Below are 20187 nucleotides of genomic sequence, written 5' to 3'. Positions count from 1 at the left end.
GATGAACTTACTTGCAAAGCAGAAACAGAGACACAGATGTAGAGAATGAATTTATGGATACCAAGGGGGAGGGGGAGGGGGATGAACTGGGGGACTGGAACTGACATATAAACACTAGCATGTAGAAAGCGGAAAGTAAAAGTGTTAGTCGCTCAGTCGTGTCCGACTCTTTGCGACCCTATGGACTATAGCCCGCCAGGCTCCTCTGTCCATGGGACTCTCCAGGCAAGAATCCTGGAGTGGGTTGCCATGCCCTCTTCCGGGTGACCTTCCTGACCCAGGGCCTAAGTATAAAACAGATAACTGCTGAGAACCGTCTACAGCACGGGGAACTCTACCCAGTGGTCTGTGGTGACCTAAGTGGGAAGGGAACCTACTATTTAAAAGAGGGGGTACATGTGTAAGTGACTCACTTTGCTACACAGCAGAAACTAACGCATCATTGTAAAGCAACTATACTCCCATTCATTAAAAACATTCCAAAACCTGAAAAAGCAAGGGGGTGGGAATAGTGTTCTATGAACACCAGATAATTCTGTTTCATCAGACAAGTCCACGTCAGACAACTGTTCTCAACCAGTGAACATGTGGTAATGTTCCTGTAGACATTTTTGATCAACCCAGCTAGGGAAGGGAGGCTGCTTCTGCTTCTTGTGGGCAGAGGCCAGGGATGCTGCTAAACATCCTAGAGTGCCTGGGACAAACTCCCACAACAGAGAATCACCCTTTCCAATATCTCCACTGTGCTGAGGTTGAGGACCCCTGATATGAGGAACTAGGAAATGTTATGGTAGAAAATAATGCTTGAGGAGGAACTTGAATGTGATGCTAAGGAATTCTAGCCTGACCTAGAGGATTTGTAGTGGGATGTAGTGAACTCTGGGACTAATTCTGTATAGTACTTGACCTTCGGGAAGTCACTTAACTTTCCCATACCCCTCAGCTCTCTCAATCTGGAATATTGGGATTATAAGAGTATCTATTGCAGAGGGTCCTTGTGAAGATTAAAGAGTTAATACACGCAGAGTCCTCAGAACAGCGTCTGGCACATATTATGTGCTAAATCTATTAGCTATTATCCTTACCAGGTGTAGGTAATAGGGAGCTACAGTAGACTCAAGTTTGAAAGAGTAACAAAAGAATCGCTTCGGCTGCTGCTAATGCTAGAAAAATGATCTAGAGGTGCATGATCACCGTGTGACTGTTATATCCACTCAATGAATAATCCTCCTTTAATCAGCTTCTGCTTCAGATGACATGGCAAGGGGGATGTGTGTGGGTCTGTGTGGCCGTTCTCAAGCCACTCCCGGTCGGGGCTCTGTTTTCCAGATATCCCAAGCCCACATCCAACTGCCTCTTCAGTCCAGGACCCTCACATTTTTAATGAAGAAGTGGAAGAAGACAGAGGAAGCCAGATGGAAAGATGGAAAGGCAGGAAGCCTTCCACGAAAGCGGCTGCCAGTGACACACACCGCTCACAGGGATTCCAAGGGCAGAGCTGGGGGCGTGTTCTAGAGGATTGTTCGAGCTACTGATACTGTTCTCTGGGAGCCCTTGTTTGTAAACAGATATTTCTGCTGATGCTGGGCTTTGTAAGGGCGGACAGAGTCTGGTGGGGGTGGGGGTGGGTAGCGGAGAGTGTTGAAGAAAAAGGCAGGTTGTGTCCGCGAGCCTTAGACCATGTGTTTGTTGTTGAGAATACAAAGACCTCACTGTATTAAATGAAAATGCTTGTTTTACAAGGCGAGTGGGAATATGATAGGTACATGTCGAAAATGCTTCGGAAACTGAAACAACTTCATGCCACGAGGGCTTCCTCCTACATCATGCGTCCAGGAGCACACACGGATCATGAAGGCTCAGAGTCTTTAGACCAGGGCTTGGGGGCAAAAGACAGTCCCAGAAGCTAAGTGACCACCAGCTCCCTTCTCTGCCCGCTCTATGCAGCCATCCCTTTCCCCACCAGCCCTGCCTCTATTTCACATTCTCTATTGGGTTCCCACCACCTGCTGACCCAAGGTAGAAGCCGTTATTGATCTAAAATATTAGAGTTGATAAAGGGGCCTCCATTCACCTAGACCCAGATCCAGAGCACTGCTGGGAATACTTAAAACCATGTCACTAAGCAGGACGAGCACTTGAATTTTATTTTCAAAGTAGTTTTCAACTTCTGAAGTGAGATTTTCTAACTGTGCTCCAGTAGAAGTGAACGGTTCAGTGGAGGTTTCTCAGGAGATTTTCGTCAAGGACTCACCGTGGTGTGAGGACAAGAATTGGAGTCTCCTAACTCTTGTCCTTGGAGAAGGCAATGGCACCCCACTCCAGTACTCTTGCCTGGCAAATCCCATGGACGGAGGAGCCTGGTAGGCTGCAGTCCGTGGGGTCGCTAGGAGTCGGACACGACTGAGCGACTTCACTTTCATTTTTCACTTTCATGCATTGGAGAAGGAAATGGCAACCCACTCCAGTGTTCTTGCCTGGAGAGTCCCAGGGACAGAGGAGCCTGGTGGGCTGCCGTCTCTGGGGTCACATCGAGTCGGACACAACTGAAGCGACTTAGCAGCAGCAGCAGCAGCAGCAACTCTTGTCCTAGCTCTAGCATGAGAAAAGTGAAAACTGAAAGTGTTAGTCACTCAGTTGCATCTGACTCTTTTTGGCCCCATGGACTGTAGCCTGCCAGGCTCCTCTGTCCATGGAATTCTCCAGGTAAGAATGCTGGAGTGGGTAGACATTCCCTTCTCCTGGGGATCTTCCCAATCCAGAGATAGAACCCAGGTCTCCCACACTGCAGGCAGATGCTTTACTATCTGAGTCACCAGGGAAGCAGAGAGGCTGGTAAATAGGCTCCATGGATGGAAGGACAGATTGGTGAGGGCACAGACTGATGGAAGGGTGGAAAGATCAATGTATGGAAGAGGGATGAAGGGAGGGTGGGAGGGAGGGAAGGTGGGTGGATGTTGGGTGATGCTTGGAGATGGAGGAGTAGATGGATATTTGGAGTCACAGATTCCTGGGTAAAGTCCACAGTGAATAATTATGATAAGGACCACCTCAGGCCACTTTGGAAATGAACTTGCCTAGTTTAAAACTCAGAGAACCTCAGAGAACAGAGTTTGAATAAACAAAGTTGTAGATTATATTTCTAAGGAATAAACGAACTTCTCCTCAGAGAGAAAAAAAGTCCCCAATTCTATTTACTCCAACAAAGGCACAGATGAAGGAAAGTGCAATTCCTCAGTCTGATATGACAACTCAGCGTCAACATTCTCATTTTCACAGATCTCCTAGAGTGTTCAGCTTTGAGAGCTGGGACCAGGCTCCAGGAAATGACCTCTTAGGTCTCCTTCTTTTAGGCATTTAAGTCATCATTTGGGGGCCATAGACCCCTTTTAGAAAGTGATGAAAACTTTCAACCAGAAAAATGTGCACAGTCTCAAATTTTTACAGAAAATGTCTTGAGGACAAGTGTCTTCAAGCCCTCCTGTAGCATAATGCAAGGAACCCCTCTTCCCCCTATTGGTTTAAAATATTAGTGCTATTCAGATATTTCAGTTGGTACTGGTATTAGCAAGGAAATAAGTGGTAATGATGTTCACCAAAATATTAAGTAATAACTGAACAATTAACCAAGCAATGACACCAATAGTTAATTCAAACCGTGACAATGGTATAATTGACCCTCTACTCTTGGTCTCATATGATTCATTCTCCACATGGAGGTCAAACTGATCTTTGGAAAGCGAACACCAGACCTTGTAACTTCCTCGGTTGAAACTCTGATAACTTTCTAGTTCATCTGGATCCAAATCCACATTCCACAAGCTGGGCTACCTTTAGCTTCAGAAACATAGGTCTCCTAATGGCCTGACTGTCTGCTTCTTCAGCCTGCTAAATCTTCTTTGTCCTGCCTCACGGTCTAGGCGCTGGCTCTTCTGTCTCTTTCTCTCTCTCTGGAACTCTATTTGTCTTTCCATACAGCTTGTTCCTCCTCACCTGTCATTCAAGCTTCAGCTTGGCCACCTACGTCAATGCCCTTCTACTGCGGTCACTCTCCACAGCGTCCACTTTCAGTGCTTGTCACTGTCTGCTGCTGCTGCTGCTGCTGCTAAGTCGCTTCAGTCGTGTCCGACTCTGTGCGACCCCACAGACAGCAGCCCAGCAGGCTCCCTGCCCCTGGGATTCTCCAGGCAAGAACACTGGAGTGGGTTGCCATTTCCTTCTCCAATGCAGGAAAGAGTCACTGTATAAGCCCTTACAACTGATTCCCTATGTATGGTCTTTCTCTCATCACAAGAATACTAAGTCCACGAGGGCGGGGACCTGCTCTGTCTCTCAGCGTTGCACCTCTGAGAGTATTGGGCACATACTACATTTTTATTGCCTCTATGGAGATGCATAGAGGGTTTTGGGGAAGCTTTGGTGTGTGGTTTAATCTCCCCCACTCTTGGGACTTCAGATTTCCCAGCTATAAAAGGATAGCTTGGGTCCTACCCAACTAAAATCTCTATGACCAAGTTCAAGTGAGCGGGGCTCAAATCCCAGAAAAATATGACCGGAGAGAACAATGGTCAGGAGAACTGGACTCTTGTCCTTCTCTGTCTCTGAGTTGGAGCAGAACTTGGAATCATTTCCCTGCCTCCTCTGGACATCAGATTCTCTCCACCTGTGGACTGAAGAGACCAGATCAGACGTGCTGCAAAGTTACAGCATTCATGCGTCCAGAAGCTCATTCACATATCTGCCGAACCCCAGCAACGCGCCAGCCCTGGGAAGGTGTGCTGAGATGGCAGGCATGCTTCTTGCCCTCACTCTGCGCTCACATCCTCTGGGAGGTCTCCAGGGCACAGGGGAGGCTTGCAGGGCACATCCTCCCTGCTGTAGCTGGTTCCTTAGCAGCTCTCTCCAGGGACAGGATAGGAGAAACTGAGAGAAAGCCAGGGGGAAAAGGACTTAAAGCCAATAGAATGATATACCGGCTCAACAGAAAGAAAGGAGGCTTAGTAAGAGGGGAAAGGTGGCAGGAACATATACAGGGATCGGGTCAGCTCAGAGAGACCAGAGCCGTGTCGAATGGCTGTCATTCACAACGAGTTTGCCCTCATTGCCTGGCCCTGCTGAAGGCTCATCATCATTTCCCAAAGCACCTTTCCTTTCAGCCGTCCTCTTTTCTCCCTTATGCGGAGCCGTCTCCTGTTCATTTCACAAAGTCGGCTGAGCTCCACCAGCATGGCTGGCGCTGTGTGACAGGTAGGAATAAAGCAGCAATGACGACAGAAATGGCCTCTGCTCAGACGCAGCCTGGACACGAGTGGAGAAAGACAAGTACGCAGGCATCACAACAGCGTGACAAATGCAGTAAGGAGCTGTTGGGTTTGATTCGGGTGGTGATAGACTGAATCGTCCAATCATTTCCTAGTGTCATACTCCTGAAAGCTACTCTAGGTCAATGTCCTTAGCGGAGACAGGAATCAAAAAGTGTTTATTGTTCGACTTTGACTTACAGTTCGACAAGTGAAACGTCACGCACGGTATACATCCTTATGCAGGGCAAGGCGCACATTCCACACGCACCCCACCTACTTCAAGAATCCCCAGCCCTTCAAGGGGAAGGGACCTCTTTTAGCCCCCAAAATCCCAGAGTACTTTCTAGCCCCCATAGCCAACACAGATGTGCAGCAACACAGCTTCTCTGCTTCTGAGCTTTTCCAGGACTCTATTAATTGCTTAGTTATAGCAGTTACCATGATGTCATGTAGCTGTTTACCAGTCTGCTTCCGCCCCTAAGACTGGGAGTTCCCCAAGGGATGGGACTGTGCCCTGTTCTTTTTAATCTGCATCTCCTAGCTCAATGTGTAAGACACAAAGACGTAAAGGTTGCTCAGTAACTACCAAATAGACGGGTGGACGGATGGATGGAAGGAAGGAAGAAAAGAAGGAAAGCTTACCTCTCTGAATAAACTGCCATTTCCCACTCAACTTTGCAGAATGTCTAGGACAGAGGTTTGGCATGTAAGAAATACTTAAGTTAATAAACCGCCGTATGACATTTCTAATAAGCTCACTAACATGAACCCATAGATGAATCCAGCATCTGACACTGTAAAGGAAAACAAAGTGGTCTGGTGGAAAAAGCGCTGATTTGGGAGTCAAGAGATCCAAGTTCTAGTTTCAATTTTGCTACCAGTTTGTGTGCTTAACCTCACTCAACTCAGTTTAACAAGTTAACTTGCCTAGATCTCAGTTTCTTCATCTAAAAACTGAGCAGATTTTATAAAGCAGACTCTATTGTCTTGGGAAAGGGAAGAACAAGATATCATATTTGTTGCTAGCAGATCAGCTCTAATCAGCCCAGTGGGGTTTTTTGTAAAGGAGTAATCCTGAGAACTCACTACTGGCTCTACAGAGGCTTAATCAGCTCCAATGAGAGCACATCACAAACCAGCCTTGTTACTCCAGAGTCATTCTTCTGCTCAGAACCGCTGGTTCTCACAGCATACCACCTACATCGGGCCCAAACTGGCTCTGAATGTATCAGCTCCCTCGTCAGATGGTGAGAGGGTCACCATCTCTGCCGAGCATGTTCCTGGGGGAACATTTCTCAGGCCCTGATTCCCAAAAGTGAAAGGGGCTCAGTCATGTCTGATTCTTTGCGACCCCATGGACAATAGTCCATGGAATTCTCCAGGCCAGAATACTGCAGTGGATAGCCTATCCCTTCTCCAGCAGATCTTCCTAACCGAGGAATCGAATCAGGGTCTCCTGCATTGCACGTGGATTCTTTACCAGCTGAGCTATCAGGGAAGTCTGATTCCCAAAAGAGGAATCCAGAAACATGTTTGGCAGAGCGAATCGTTGAAAGTTTATTAGCTCCTGGTAGACTATGTAAAAATGGGAAATGCTCTGGTGGACTTCAATGGCCTTTTTGTTCAAAAGTTACTGGCAAATAAAATATATTCCGAACAACAAAGAGATTTCTTAGCCAATCTCTTTAAAGTCTTATAATGTTCATTCCAGTTTTCCTTCCATCTCTCCCTCTATTCCTTCGCTTCCGTTCTGCAGTCTCTGTAGATGGTTGCATTAGCCACTGGGGGTAGCCTCATCCATCCATCCAGCCAGCTAGCCAGCCATCTATTTAGCATTCACATATATTCATCTCTCACGGAACAGTTACTGAACAGTTACTGTATTCTAAGCAATGCGCTAGGCCCTGTGGATAGAGAGAAAATTAAACTGGCCTCAGCTCCAGTTCCACGACCCTTAAGCCGTGAGGCCTTCAGCAAGTCATGTCACTTTCTAAACCAAACTCCGAGGGTCCGGCGTGCAGCTCTCGGCACACGGCCAGCACACAGTCAGTGCTCATTATGAGCTGGCGGCTTTTATTACTGTTATTACCGCTGAGAATGCGTCTCCTCCCTCAAGGGTATATAAACAGCGGATAGAGGATTCCAGACCCCAAGGTCACCCCAAGGGCTCACAAGATCAAGGCCAGCCGATGGGAGGCCCGCCAATCACAAAGGAGGGAAAACCCAGGCAACAGATATGACAGCTGGGACACTCGAGGCCCAAAAAGGACCTGTGAAGGGGGACCAGGGTGGAAACCAGAGAAGACAGCAAAGCTTGGGATATGTGCTGCGGTGCACACACAGAACAAACGCTTCGCAAACGGGCGAAGGACAGAGTGGGAAAGACCAAGGTTAATCCGGGGCTTGGATTAGAAAGGCCGCGATATGAGTTGACTACACTGTCCCTCCCCCACTCCGTGTTTGGGAAGGCCAGATTATCTTTTCCCTTCTGACTTCTTTGCTTAAGGGGAAATGGAATTAACCACTGTGTAATGTTTCTGAGTGTGACGCACGGGCCAGGTCATGTGTTTTGGTTACGTAATACAACATGCCTGAGGTTCCCAAGCTCTTTCTCCCAGAATCATTAGAAACGTAGCTGGTTCCTTTATCCACTCATGCATTCATTAAACAAAAAAATCTCTGTATTTCCTTATAAGCGAGGTGCTTGGCCAGGCAGTGGAGAAGCTGAGAGGACCCCTAATTTGCACAAGATAAAACGTGATAAAGAATTCCAGGTGTTTTGATAAATGTGTGCAGAGGGTATAGAGACAGATGGATAAGAGAGGTGGGAAACAAGCCGTATTTGGGGAAGAGTCAGAAAGGGTTTCCTAGAAGAGGAACATTGAGCAGAATCCTCTAGAGGCTTAAGGGCTCTGCAACACACTGCCTGCAACATTTCTCTGTGGGGATAGAAAGGTACGTCAAGGATCTAGGGGATGTAGGAGGTACGTCAAGCAAAGAAAATGATGGGGAGAAGCCTATGGCATTTATCTGGGGGACTGTAAATAACTGCAGGGTTATTGAAGGGCCTCTAGCTAGATGCAGTAGAGGCAGGTTAGCATTGTAGCAAGATTTGACCGCAGAAAGCTGAAGGACAGGTTGAAGGAGGTGTTGGAGTTGAGGCTTAGAGAAGTGGACACTTACAATACTAAGGAAAGAGTCAAAGCAAGAGCTGAAGAAAGCCTAAGCTAAGAAAGGGGAAGGTCGGCTATAAACATGTTAAAAAGGCAGGACAGACAGGATAAATATGGTGGTAACATATTTAGGGCAGGCGACACTAGATGAGGACAGAAGGAATTTTGGAAAAAAGAGGATTCAGCTTTGGACATGTTGAGTTTGAAATGCAGGCTGACATTTTCAACAGACAGCTGGGTCTGTGAGTCCAGAGTCCAGCAGAATCTGGAGATAAATGATGCTCCTCAGCAGAGAGATGGTACTTTGATAGGGAAGGATGCAGAGGGAGGAGGGAAGCAGACCCAGCCCTGGCCTAAGACTCGGAGATAGAGGACCTACCCTGAATGGTCACTGGTTTGGACAAGTCACTGTTTCCACCACCCCTGGGTTCCCATCCTGGGAACAAATGGCTCTGATGCTGACTCTCATACCCCTGAGTTCTCATCCTGGGAATGAATGGTCCTGATGTTGACTCTCACACCCTTGGGTTCCCATCCTGGGAACGAACGGCTCTGATGCTGACTCTCACACACCTTGGTTCTCGGCACTTATGGGAATGTTTCTTCACTCAGGGATCTGTAACAAGTTATATGCTCCCCCCACCCACATACTTGGGCCTCCCAGGTGACTCAGTGGTAAAGAAGCTACATCCAATACAGGAGACGCAGGTTCAGAAGATCCCCTGGGGAAGGAAACGGCAACCCACTCCAGTATTCTTACCTGGGAAATCCCATGAACAGGAGCCCGGCAGGCTACAGTCCATGGGGTCACAGAAAGAGCTGGACATGACTGAATGACCAAACAACGACCCAGGCACTTAGATCCCAAGCTGCGACCCCGCACCTCCTAGAGCTTCTGTCTCTGTTTCCTCCAAGTGGACTGGAACCTGGGACTGTCTCAGGTTTTCCAAAACTGAAACGGCCATCTCTCCTACTCTTCCACGGTCCCTGGGTTTGTGACAAGTGATACTGGAAAACATTCTCTTTCTCTTGTTGGAAGAAAAACCTTGGTATGGCAGTGCTGGGGATTCCCAGAAGGAAAATAGACTAGCAGGTGGCTACAGACTCCAGCGCTCTAGTATTTTAATCATGAAGTGATGTGATTAAAATGATAAGCATGACTAAAAGGCCAGTGGTCTACGCCAGTGACCAGTAACTTGCCTGGAATGGCTTTCGTACAGTAAGAAATTATGAAACTTGAGTATTCTAGCCATAAGCCAAGATGTGATCACTGAAAAGGTCACTTAGCGAGTTTTTAAAAAAAAAAATATTTATGGCCGCTATTATTAGCAATATTATTAATGCGATGGCTTCCAGCTCTTGGGAAGTACCAATATTCCCTACATAATGTCTTCAGTCAGTCTTTGACGGAAATTCTACCCACTGGTACTCTGCTTGTGGATAGGAGGCTTTTTGAGGAGACGTTAAAACATATATGTCCATGAAAGAGCCACACTCTAAGTTGGGGTCCGTCGATGATACCTGAGCAAGAAGGGGCGCCATGTCCTTTTTCAAGGATGAGTGTAGCTGGGAAAGAGAAGCAGCCGGTGTGGGCACTTAGTCCCCGAGGGGCACAAGCGCCACCTAGTGGAGGAAGCCTCACTCAAAAAGGAAGAGCGTGGGAACTCCTGCCAACACTGCAGTTTAGTCTCAGGACAGTCCTGATGAGGGTCACGGGGCCCCAGGGCACCTCTGCTGGACGGGCCTCCGGGGCAAAGACAGACAAAGATGAGCTCCTGCTTACCCCCACTGTTCGGATGAGGAAAATGGGCCCCAAGAAGGAAAGTGCGTTACCCAAAGTTACACAGCAAGCTGAGGACGGCACTGGTCTGGACCTGAGCCCCACCCTCCACCACCCTTGCCCTTAGTCCCTTGCGCTTCCTTCTCCAAGCCCACAGCCTCCTCCAGCCGGCGCCGCTCTGCTCTGAGGCCTCTGGTCCAGAGAGACTTTTCAGCACTGCCTCCCTCCTCTTCCTGCCACCCCAGCCCCACACAACTCCCTTTTCCTATTTTGTCTGTTCGTAAACATTCACCCGACACGATGAGGTGAATTTCCTTACTCATTCGTCTTCTGCCTCCTCTTCCTTCTCACTTCCCACCCCGGACTCCAGAATATAACCCCCCTGAGGTCAGAGATATCTTCTCTTGTTCCTTGCTTTGTACTGACAGCCTAAAACTGCGCCTGGCCTGCAGAAGAAACCCATTAAATACTTGTTGAATACTTGGGCAGGGAGGGACACATCTTACTCTGTTCCTTGTTTTTAATCTGCTTTTCTCAGATTCTCTGCAACGAGCCCATACTGCTTCTGTGATAGGAAATGAGAAAGTGTTTATTCTGTTTGTCCTTCATTTTAGTTTTTGTTTGATGTGAAGATGACAGGAACAAGCCTTTCCTGAGTGGGGAGGGAGGGAAAGGCAATTCCTAGCTCTGCCAAAGGAGATAAACATGTCTAATTTATAGGGTTATTGAGAGAATTAGAAATAGCGTGTAGCAAGGGCCGGACACACATAAAACCCATATGAGTTAACGTTTACTGGGTGCTTCCCCGTGGTCTAGATTCCATTACTAAGCATTTTCCACATGGAGGCCCAGTTAATCTTCAAAACAACCCTATGAAGTAGGAGCCAGTATTATCCGCATTTCACAGAAGGGAAAAGTGACGCTTGGTGATATTAAGTAACTTGCCCTAGGTCACACAACTGGCAGGTGGGAGAATCAGCCAATCACACTCAGGCAACCTGCCTCGAGGTCTACCATCAATCATTACAAAATAGGTCCTCAGCAAACATATGCTCCTTCCTCCCATTTCCTGAGGGTGTCAGCTCTTTCTTAGATTAGTCAACTATAGTTTATCCTCCTCCTCCATCCCCACCGGGCTCTAGAAGGTTCTAGAAGGCTTCCAGGGCAATGGGAGACGCAGAGAAAGAAGGAGCCAAAAAAAAAAACCAAAGAAACAGGGGTAGATGGAAACGTGAATGAGCGTGTGTGTGTGCGCGCACACACGTGCCTGTGTGTGAATGGTGGCAGTGTGTTTTGGGTTGTCACAATGATTAGGAGATTCTAGGGGATCCTTATGCACAAAACCAAGGATGTAAAATGCTTCCCAATGCTGGGGATGGTTCCATACAGCAAGGAATGCCCTCACGGACATTTCTAATTGCTCTGCAAGGCTCCACCTGCCCCTCCCATCTCTTGTCTTCCTTGCAAGCTCTCCAGGACAGCCAATCAGCTGGGTTCACAGGTGTACAGGGAGAAGGGCCGAGGGAGCTCCCGGTGTCTGCACCCTGACTTTCAGTTACTCTCTGTGTGACCTTGGGAGAGTCCCTAACCCGCTCCAAGTTGCTGAAATGCAGTTGGAAACCTGTCAGCTCACAGATCACGCAGGGATCTAAGACTTCAGCTCCTCCTGTGGCTCTCCAACTCTTTTAAACTTTTCATGCCGGAACTCTTCAATCAGGAACAGGAGGTCAGACAAAACCTGTACTGAAGCCCGTTGTTTCCTGTCACCTGGCTTCAGCGGCCATCAGCCTGCCAATCTTTCATCTACCCCCTCTTCCCGCCAACATCCTAATTTTTTTTTTCCCCTGGAACACTTTAAACAAACAAAATAGACATAACGTCATTTTACCCATAAATACTTCAGTACGCATTTCTAACAGAATAGGTCTTTAAAAATATGTAATCACAATACCGGCATCATGACTAACAAAGTTAACAATGTCAGTCAGTGTCCATTTGAATTCTGTCACTGAGAAACTCGCACAGTCCTTCAAAGGAAATCTTGTAGCAGCACACAATTCAGGCAGTATAGGCGAAGGGAAGGTGCCGGAAGCAGAACGCTTCGCTTCCCTTCACCTCTTCCCTGCTGCTGCTGCTCAATCTCTTCAGTCATGTCCGACTCTGTGTGGCCCCATGGACAGCAGCCCACCAGGCTCCTCTGTCCCTGGGATTCTCCAGGCAAGAACACTGGAGTAGGTTGCCATTTCCTTCTCCATCACTTCTCCCCAGGGCATTCCTAAGATTGTGGGGAACAGTGTAAAAGCCCCTGTTTCATTGCTACCCACCTCCCCCACCCCACCCCGCCTCCTCCACCTACGCACGCTGAGAACATTGAAGCAGAGAGGAGCAGTTAAGTTGTCTGGGTCACAAAGCAAGTGAGGCAGACCTGTTAATTCCAACATCAAAGAACTCCAGTGAGGTCACACACAGGAAAAGGTTTGCTAACTCGATCACTGTTTATTGTTGCAGTGTGAAGAATGATGATAAAGGTGCCTTTTCAGGGACGTGAATCTTACGAAGCACTCACATCTCTCACTTTCTGGATCCTCCAACCAGTGTGGACCTATGGTCTAGATTCTGATCTCAGCCGAGAGCTTCTCGTGCCATAGTCTCACCTGGTTCCCGTGACAACCTGTGAGATGGGGGTGCTGACTGTAACCACACCTGCAACTCTCTCCCCAGAGGCTCCAGGTCACACAGCTCAGAGGAGGCCAAGCCGGGACTTGAGTCCAGAGTTCCTGGCTCTCAGTTCCAGGTTTTCAAAGGAGCTAAAGGGCCAAGACCCACAAGTCAGGTCCGAGTTGAGCGTTTCCAGTAAGTGCATCAAGGCATGAAGCAGAGTCCTCAGCGCAGCAAGAAAAAAAGATAAAAAGAGACACTGAGGGAAAGGAAATTAAATTCCAGAGATGGGGCAGCAGGTGAGGGGAGAAGCAGGCACTTACTGAATTCTTAAGCCCTAGACCAGCCATAGGTAGATGAGGCTCAGACTGCTTGTATATGGGGTCTTCTCTCTCATCTAAGACACCTTGCAGCCAGCACTGGTTTCAGAGTGATCGTAAGGTGAGGGGATTTGGGATAATAGGAACACTTGCCTTCTTTCAGGAAGGACTAGCCCTGGGCAAAGTGGGGAATGCCTTCCAGCTGGGATTCCTTCCCTCCTTTCCACCTCTTATTCCTCAGAAAAAAAAATACACCTCACTGCTCAAGCATGGTGAGAGATCCATTTGAACTCGGATGTGCGGCACTCCATGTATTATCCCTTTTTAGGAGTGTTTGCTCTTTAAAGGAGGTACCAGAAGGTGAGAATGTGGCTTCACATACAGGACCAGATTTGAAAAAATGGAATGTCAGTGTGCGTGTGTGTGTACACACACACACACACACACACACACCCTGCCCCTAGGAACCACAGTGGAATTGGGAATGGAAAGGGGATCCCTTCTGATGGTAACTCAGAACTGGAACAGATGAACTTCTTTAAAAGCTCTGCCACCGATCAGCTGGGTGAGCAGGAAGCCCTACTCCCTATCCCTGCCCGAGGCCTCAGCTTCTCCACCTGCAGAGCAGGGAGGCATCAAGCAGGATCAGCGGTTCTTCCTGCTGGTAGCCCTTCTACATCTCCTGAGAAGGTTTCGGAAAACACTGCTGCCCAGGCCAGGGCCAGACCCTCGACCTCTGAATCCCTGGGAGGCAGCTGGGCAGCAGGAGGTTTTAAAAGCTGGTGATTTTCAGTGCTATGAGATGGGAGCAACTCAACCAAACCGTCTCTCAGGCCACCTTGAGAGGGGCAGCTTATGGATACAGTTCAGTTCTCAGCCCCCATGTGATGCTGGTCCTCAGTCTCCCTGTTTCTCCATGGGCTGCTGGACCCAGTCCATGCCTGGCTGACCATGCAGAACGCACGTTCCCGAGCCCTCCACCTCTTAGCCTCCAGTTTGCCCTCCTCGGTGTAGTGGGGCGAGGGTGACACAGCCTCCAGTCACCCGATCTGTCCACGTAAAGTGCTGACTGGGGCAACGGGAAAGTCAGGGGAGTGTCTGGGGAAGGAGCGAGAGGCATGTGATCACAGCGCTGTGACCGGGATGCGCTGCGGCCACTGTCTGTTCCTGAGGGTGTATCCTCCCCCTGGGTGCTAACTGGCTTTACTACTCATTGGTCCTGTGCTGGTGGCCCTCCTCTGGCCCTTATCACCAAGGAGTCATCCAAGTAGGTCAAAGAAGAGGAAATCAAAGTGCAAGGAAGGGATCTGAAGGGGCCCAACTGTTTGTTCCCCAAGATACACTGTGTACTCTAGACAGACTCCCCAGCCACTCTAGCGGGGAAGCCCGAACAAGGCATAAACGGGCTGAAGGCAAGGTGGCGACCCAGTATGAGCTGGTTCTGTGCCAGGTACTTTCTGCCTACTTATTTCCCTGCATTATCCTGACACCATTATGCCCCTTTTACAGAGAGGAAGCCAAAGGGACAGAAAGACAAAGTGACCTGACTCAAACCACACAGGAAGTCATCGGCACAGAAATTCCAAGCCCCGTCGGTCTGATAGATAGTTTGATGGGAAAAGAAAAAAGAAACACGCAGATATGCGAGTCTCGTCCAGAGTTCCAAGGAGATTTAGATTCACGTTTTATCCCATTTCATCTGCAGGAATACAGTTAGCACAGGGGCAGAAAAGAGTTGTCTGCAGCAGGTCTAAAGAAGGAAAGGGGGTCATTTCTTCTTTCTCCAAAAGGACTGCTGAAGAAGAAGTGGACACTTGCAGTTCGAGCTCATACCTGGGCTCTGTCCACTTTGGACTAAGTAGCTTCCACCCTCTGAGACTTTGTTTCCTCATTTGGAAAACAGAGGTGACAGTGCCCACCTTGCAGGGTGACTGTGAGGGTGAAACTGGCAGACACAAGGCAAGCACCTAGCTCTGTGCCTGGCACCTGGGAGGCACCCAGGAAGAGTCACTTTCCTTCCTGCCACTGAGTGTCCTCAGTCCATAAAGCCAAGGCTTTTGGGGGGTTAAGTGGATTGTGGGAAGTGTGGGCTGCAGAAGGGAGGAAATAAAAGTCTCTTCTCAGTAGCCTGTCCACTCAATAGTCCAACATTTAGAACAAAGGCAAGAAGCCTGGCAGGAGGAGGTGCTGGAGGGGATTCAGGTAAATCCTTTCCTTCTTGTGAGCAGGGATTCTGGGTCACTAGGGATGGGGGTGGGAGGAGGTAGCCGTACTTGTGGGCTCCACATTTCACTTACCTAGCAGGTCAGAGAAACTTTAACAAGATTAACTGCTGCCCAGGGCCTCTGCTCCTTGGAGCAAATTGAGTCTTGTTTTCTTTTTCTTCCCCTTCTTTCTCTTTCTGTCAAACTGGAGAGGTATGGTGGGGGAGGGCAGGTAGGGATGAGGGGCAGGGGTCTGGATCCTGCCTGGTACGCTATAAAGGCAAAAGGATGTGTCAATAAGCCTTCCTCACCCCCAGACTTGAAAGGGAACCCCAGTTACCATGCCCCAAGGGCCTGGGTGGTGGGTCTGTGAGGGGTGGGAGGTGACGGTGTTTCTGGACAGGTTTTCTCAGCAGGATAGTGGGTAAGGCCTGGGAGTGGACATGACCAGGCTCAAATCCTAGTTCCTGCCCCTCCCCTGGCTGTGTCTGTCTCCCTGTTTGGCCTAAGAGACAAGATCTGGCCTGGGGGACCTCCGAGGACCCTTTTCACAACAGCCTTAAAGGACTCTCCAACCCTCCGACCATCCACCGTGGGTGGGCCATTCAGAGACTCCTGCACACAGGCACTTTCTAACTTTAGCCCTGCTTTTGCCTGCATAAGCCTTTTCATTTTTATTAATACTCACACACATATATATGTGGGCTTCCCTGGTGGATCAGACGATAAAGAATCTGCCTGCACCATGAGAGACCCAGGTTCAATCCCTGGGTTGGGAAGATCCCCTGGAGGAGGGCATGGCAACCCACTCTGGTACTCTTGCCTGGGAAATCCCAAGAACAGAGGAGCCTGGAGGGCTACAGTCCATGGGGTTGCAAAGAGTTGGACACAACTGAGCAACTGACACACACACACATTACAGATATGTGTGTGTATATGTGTGTATATATGTATATATATATATATATATCCTCCCCCCCACCCCCCACCCCACACCGACACTTCTCTTTTGGAAAAAATAAAAGGCATGTTTTCTGAGCTTCAGAAGCAAATTGCTCCTTCACTCTTCTCTGCCTCTCTGAGCGCCTGTGTGAACTGGTGTCAGTGAAGTTTGAACCGGGGTAGAAATAGCATCCCAGGCGGATCTGGGAGCATGGCCCGCCTCCCAGCAGCGGCAAGGCCTGCCTCTGCCAGACGACAGACCCGCTTAACAGCACCATAAAATTAGACCTTTACGAAACCCAATTGAATCCTGCAGCAAAGAGTGATGTAAGGCAGCCTGGCCTGACAGCGAGGCAGCAACCCTCTGCCTGAAATAGCAGTGAGGTCCCTGCTGGGAGATGCCTGCTCTCTCAAGATAGGTGACCCGGGATTCCTAGGAAAGTGGCGACGCCCCGCCAGAGAGCGCCAGCAGAGGTCAGGTGGCCAACCGGGCACCCGAGGTCGCTGCGGGAGGACGTGGCTTGGTACCCTTGTCCAAATTGCCCACCTCAGCCGGCCCTGCCTCTCCCAGTCTGAACTGACACGGAGGAAGGAGCTGCAGAAGTGCTTCTGTGAAGAACCTCTGTTTGTTTGTGTTTTAATTCAAGGAGAAGCAGGTTCTTTTCAGTCCCACAGCCTGTACCGCGTGGAGGATAAGCAGAATGAGTCTTTTCTGGCTCAAGGCCAGGTGTTTACACACCGTCAAATCTGGCTCAGACTCAACTAGGGGAGGGGAAAAAAAAATCCACCAGAATCCTCGGGAGAAAAGCTCTGAGCTTTCTGGGGCTACACAGCAGCAGTGACTTTTTTCTTTCTCTCTCGTTTTGAGAGGAATGTTATTTCCACACATAAAATGGACCAGGCATTTTATACAAGCAATAATAACCTAACGTCCCCCATCCAATTAAAGTATTTTACTGCACAATCTTTGTGTGAGAGAGTGAATGAGTGCTCAAGAGAGTGTGTGTGTGTCAAGAGGGGGCTCCTTGTCTGAACTGCAGACATTTATAAAGCAGGCTCCTGTGGAATCTCAGGTGCTATATGTATGCATTTGCTTGTTTTGAAAAAATGCATTTACTACCTTTTCATTGATGATACCTCTATAACCCTGGGCTCTCCACTCTGGAGGAGAAGGTTTCCAAACCCCTGTACCACAGGTATAGACTTGGGAAAAATCAGATCTACTCATTAAAAAAAAAAAATCTCCAAGTAGCAGGCTCTGCGTTTTTCCTGTGTTCCGAAAGAGAAGTAAACACACCACAGCCCTGAATTATAAGCATCAGCATTACTATTATGAGTACCGCCTCTTCTCTACTCTACATTATAACCCCCTCTGGCTGACTGGAGCTTGGGGGCTAAAACTGAATGAGCTCAGTTTCCCTCTACTTCCTGAGACGCAAAAAAAAAAAAAAAAAAAAAAGAGAAAGAAAAAGAAAAAAATAGCATGTGATGACGTCAGGCATGGGGGAAAGTCACTTTGTAGCTCTCGGTTTGGGATTTGGTAGCGGGAGAGCGGAGCTTTGCGGGTATGTGCTTACTTAGTACGGCAGCAGAGTTTGGGTCCCCGAAATGGGCTTGATGTAAATAGGACAGAGTTAGCAACATTTGAGAAGGTCCACGCCACGACAGAAAGAAGCCGGACTGCTCAGAGAACTCAGAGCTCTCTCCCTTCTAAGAAAGTGTGTGTAAGGGGGTGGGATCGCAAAACGCCTCCAACACGTTTCCTGGCTGCAGCGACGGGGGAACCCCTACTCTCACTCTGAGCCGTCCGAGGACCGGGCAAGATTGTTTGTGCAGGGAGGGAATCTCCCAGCCAGAAGAGGCAAAACTTTCCTCCTCTCCTCCAGCGCCGCCCCCTCCCTTTCCGCCCCCCAGTTTTATTAAAGACATTGCCACAGATTCATTAAGAGGGGGAAAAATGGATGCTGGAGGATTTCTAAGATTTGCAACCCTCGCCAAGTGTCCGGTTTCACTGTGGGTTTTGCTATGGAAAGGGGAGGGTGTGAGGAGGGGAACCTAAATTCATTACGGGCTTGTAAAAGTCCCAAATGAGAAAAGCGCCCCGTTTCGCAGCCTAGTCCCGGGAAGACTGGCTGGGTGTGCATGCGGAAAGTCTCACCCCAGCTCCGAATGACAGGCAAGGGGCTTGGAAAGAGAGAACACGGGACGGCAGTGTGTGTGCGTGTCTGTGGGTGTCTGAGGGTAGGGGGTTAATTCTAGAGGCAGGCAGCAAGTACAGAGCAACTTTGGGGCACTTCAAGTACTTTTAAGTCCTGAGGATCACAACAACCTTGTAGGCTTTCAGGGTAACTGGCCTAAGTAAAGCGGGGGTGGGGAGGGGTCATCTCCATTAAAAAGCCAAAGAAATCAATGGTCCCTAGCTTCTATTCACATGCATCCCAACTGGGTCATCCTCTCCACCATACAGAACAGAAACAGTCCACCTGAACATCCAAAACACGATTCATGTGCACAAGGCTCCCCAAGACCAGCCCTCACCAACTGCGTTCCGGGGTGGCCGGGAGCGCTCCCTGCGTTCTTCCCGAGGGGCTAGGCAGAGACACCTTCCGAGCGCGCCCATTCCGCAGATGGGGCAAAGTGAGGCTCGCGGCTCGTCCTGGAGCCTCTGAGCCGCCAGCTGAGCGGCGGCTCCTGCACAGACACACCCTCCAGCCCCCCGACCATCCCGCCACCCGCGCCCAGGCACCCGCGCACCCCTGGGGCCGCGGGGCCCGTGCAGCGCCCGCCCGGGCGCCCTCGCCTACCTGTGATCACCGCCGGAGAGCTCTGGCCCCCCTCTGCTCGCAGCCACAGTTGCAGCGTGAACGCGTCCCGGGGCAGCTCGAGGTCGGCTCGCAGGCGCAGCTGCTCGCCTCGCCCGCTGAAATAGAGCGCCCGGCTCGGCGGGCTCGGCTCCTCCGCGGCGCCCCTTGCCTCCCGCTGCTGCCGCCGCCGGGGGACGCGCACGGCTTCCCAGGCACCGCCCGGCGGCGGCGGCGGCGGCGGCGGCGGCGAGGCGCGGCGGCCGCGGGCCGCCCGGGTGGCGCAGGTGGCCGGGCCGGCGGCGGGGCGCGGGGGGCGGCCGGCCCGCGGGTCTCTCCGGGCCCGGCGGGGGCGCTCGGCCAGCCCGCAGCCCAGCGCGGCGCTCAGCAGCCCCAGGCGCAGCACCCAACTCCAGAGCCGCATGTCCGACGGTCCCCCCCGCCCCCCCTTCGCCCCTGCACCGCCGCCCGGAGCTGCCAGCTTTAGGAGCCTCGGCGCCTCGACTTTCTTCGCTTCTTCACCCTTCTTGGGCGAGCCCCCCCTTCCACTTGCTTTTTTCTTTTCTTTCTCGCTTTCCTCCTCAAGGTGTGTGCTCCACTCCCCCCACCTTTGAAAAAATACAGCCCAACTCCTCCTGGTTGGCAATTAATTTCTCTCTCCGCTCCTTTATCTGCCTTATTCCCCCCTCTAACAGCTGGTTGCCTTCCTCCTTGTTTTATTTCATTTTATTTTATATGATTTCTCGCTCTTAAAAAAAAAAAAAGCTCCTCTAAGACACTGATCCGCTGAATTCCCTCCCCCCCAAAAGATGCTCTAATTTATTTATTTTTTGCGTCCTTTATAACACAAGCCACAGCCCCCTTCTCCCCCCCCACCCCAGTCCCCCTCCCCTCCCTCCTTCTTCACAAAATGAAAGGAAAGAGGGGGGAAAAATCCCTCAGAAGATGAGTAAACAAGCGTATGCTAATCTGCTCCCGAGCGCTCCACCTCCCCAATTGAATGAGT

The 20187-nt window shown here is 49.9% G+C and overlaps 1 protein-coding gene across 1 annotated transcript in view; it reads right to left on the bottom strand.

The window, feature by feature from the left end:
- The window catches only part of PAPPA (pappalysin 1), a 259119-nt gene extending 239514 nt beyond the window's left edge, over positions 1 to 19605 (bottom strand). The window contains exon 1 of the mRNA XM_018052683.1: positions 19185 to 19605. Coding sequence (XP_017908172.1) covers positions 19185 to 19605 — 421 coding nt within the window. The remainder of the gene's footprint in view (positions 1 to 19184) is intronic.

This window comes from Capra hircus, chromosome 8 (assembly GCF_001704415.2).
Source record: "Capra hircus breed San Clemente chromosome 8, ASM170441v1, whole genome shotgun sequence".
In the NCBI taxonomy this organism is placed as follows: Eukaryota; Metazoa; Chordata; class Mammalia; order Artiodactyla; family Bovidae; genus Capra; species Capra hircus.
Note: the sequence above shows the minus strand (reverse complement) of the source record. Positions and strands in the feature narration are given on the sequence as shown.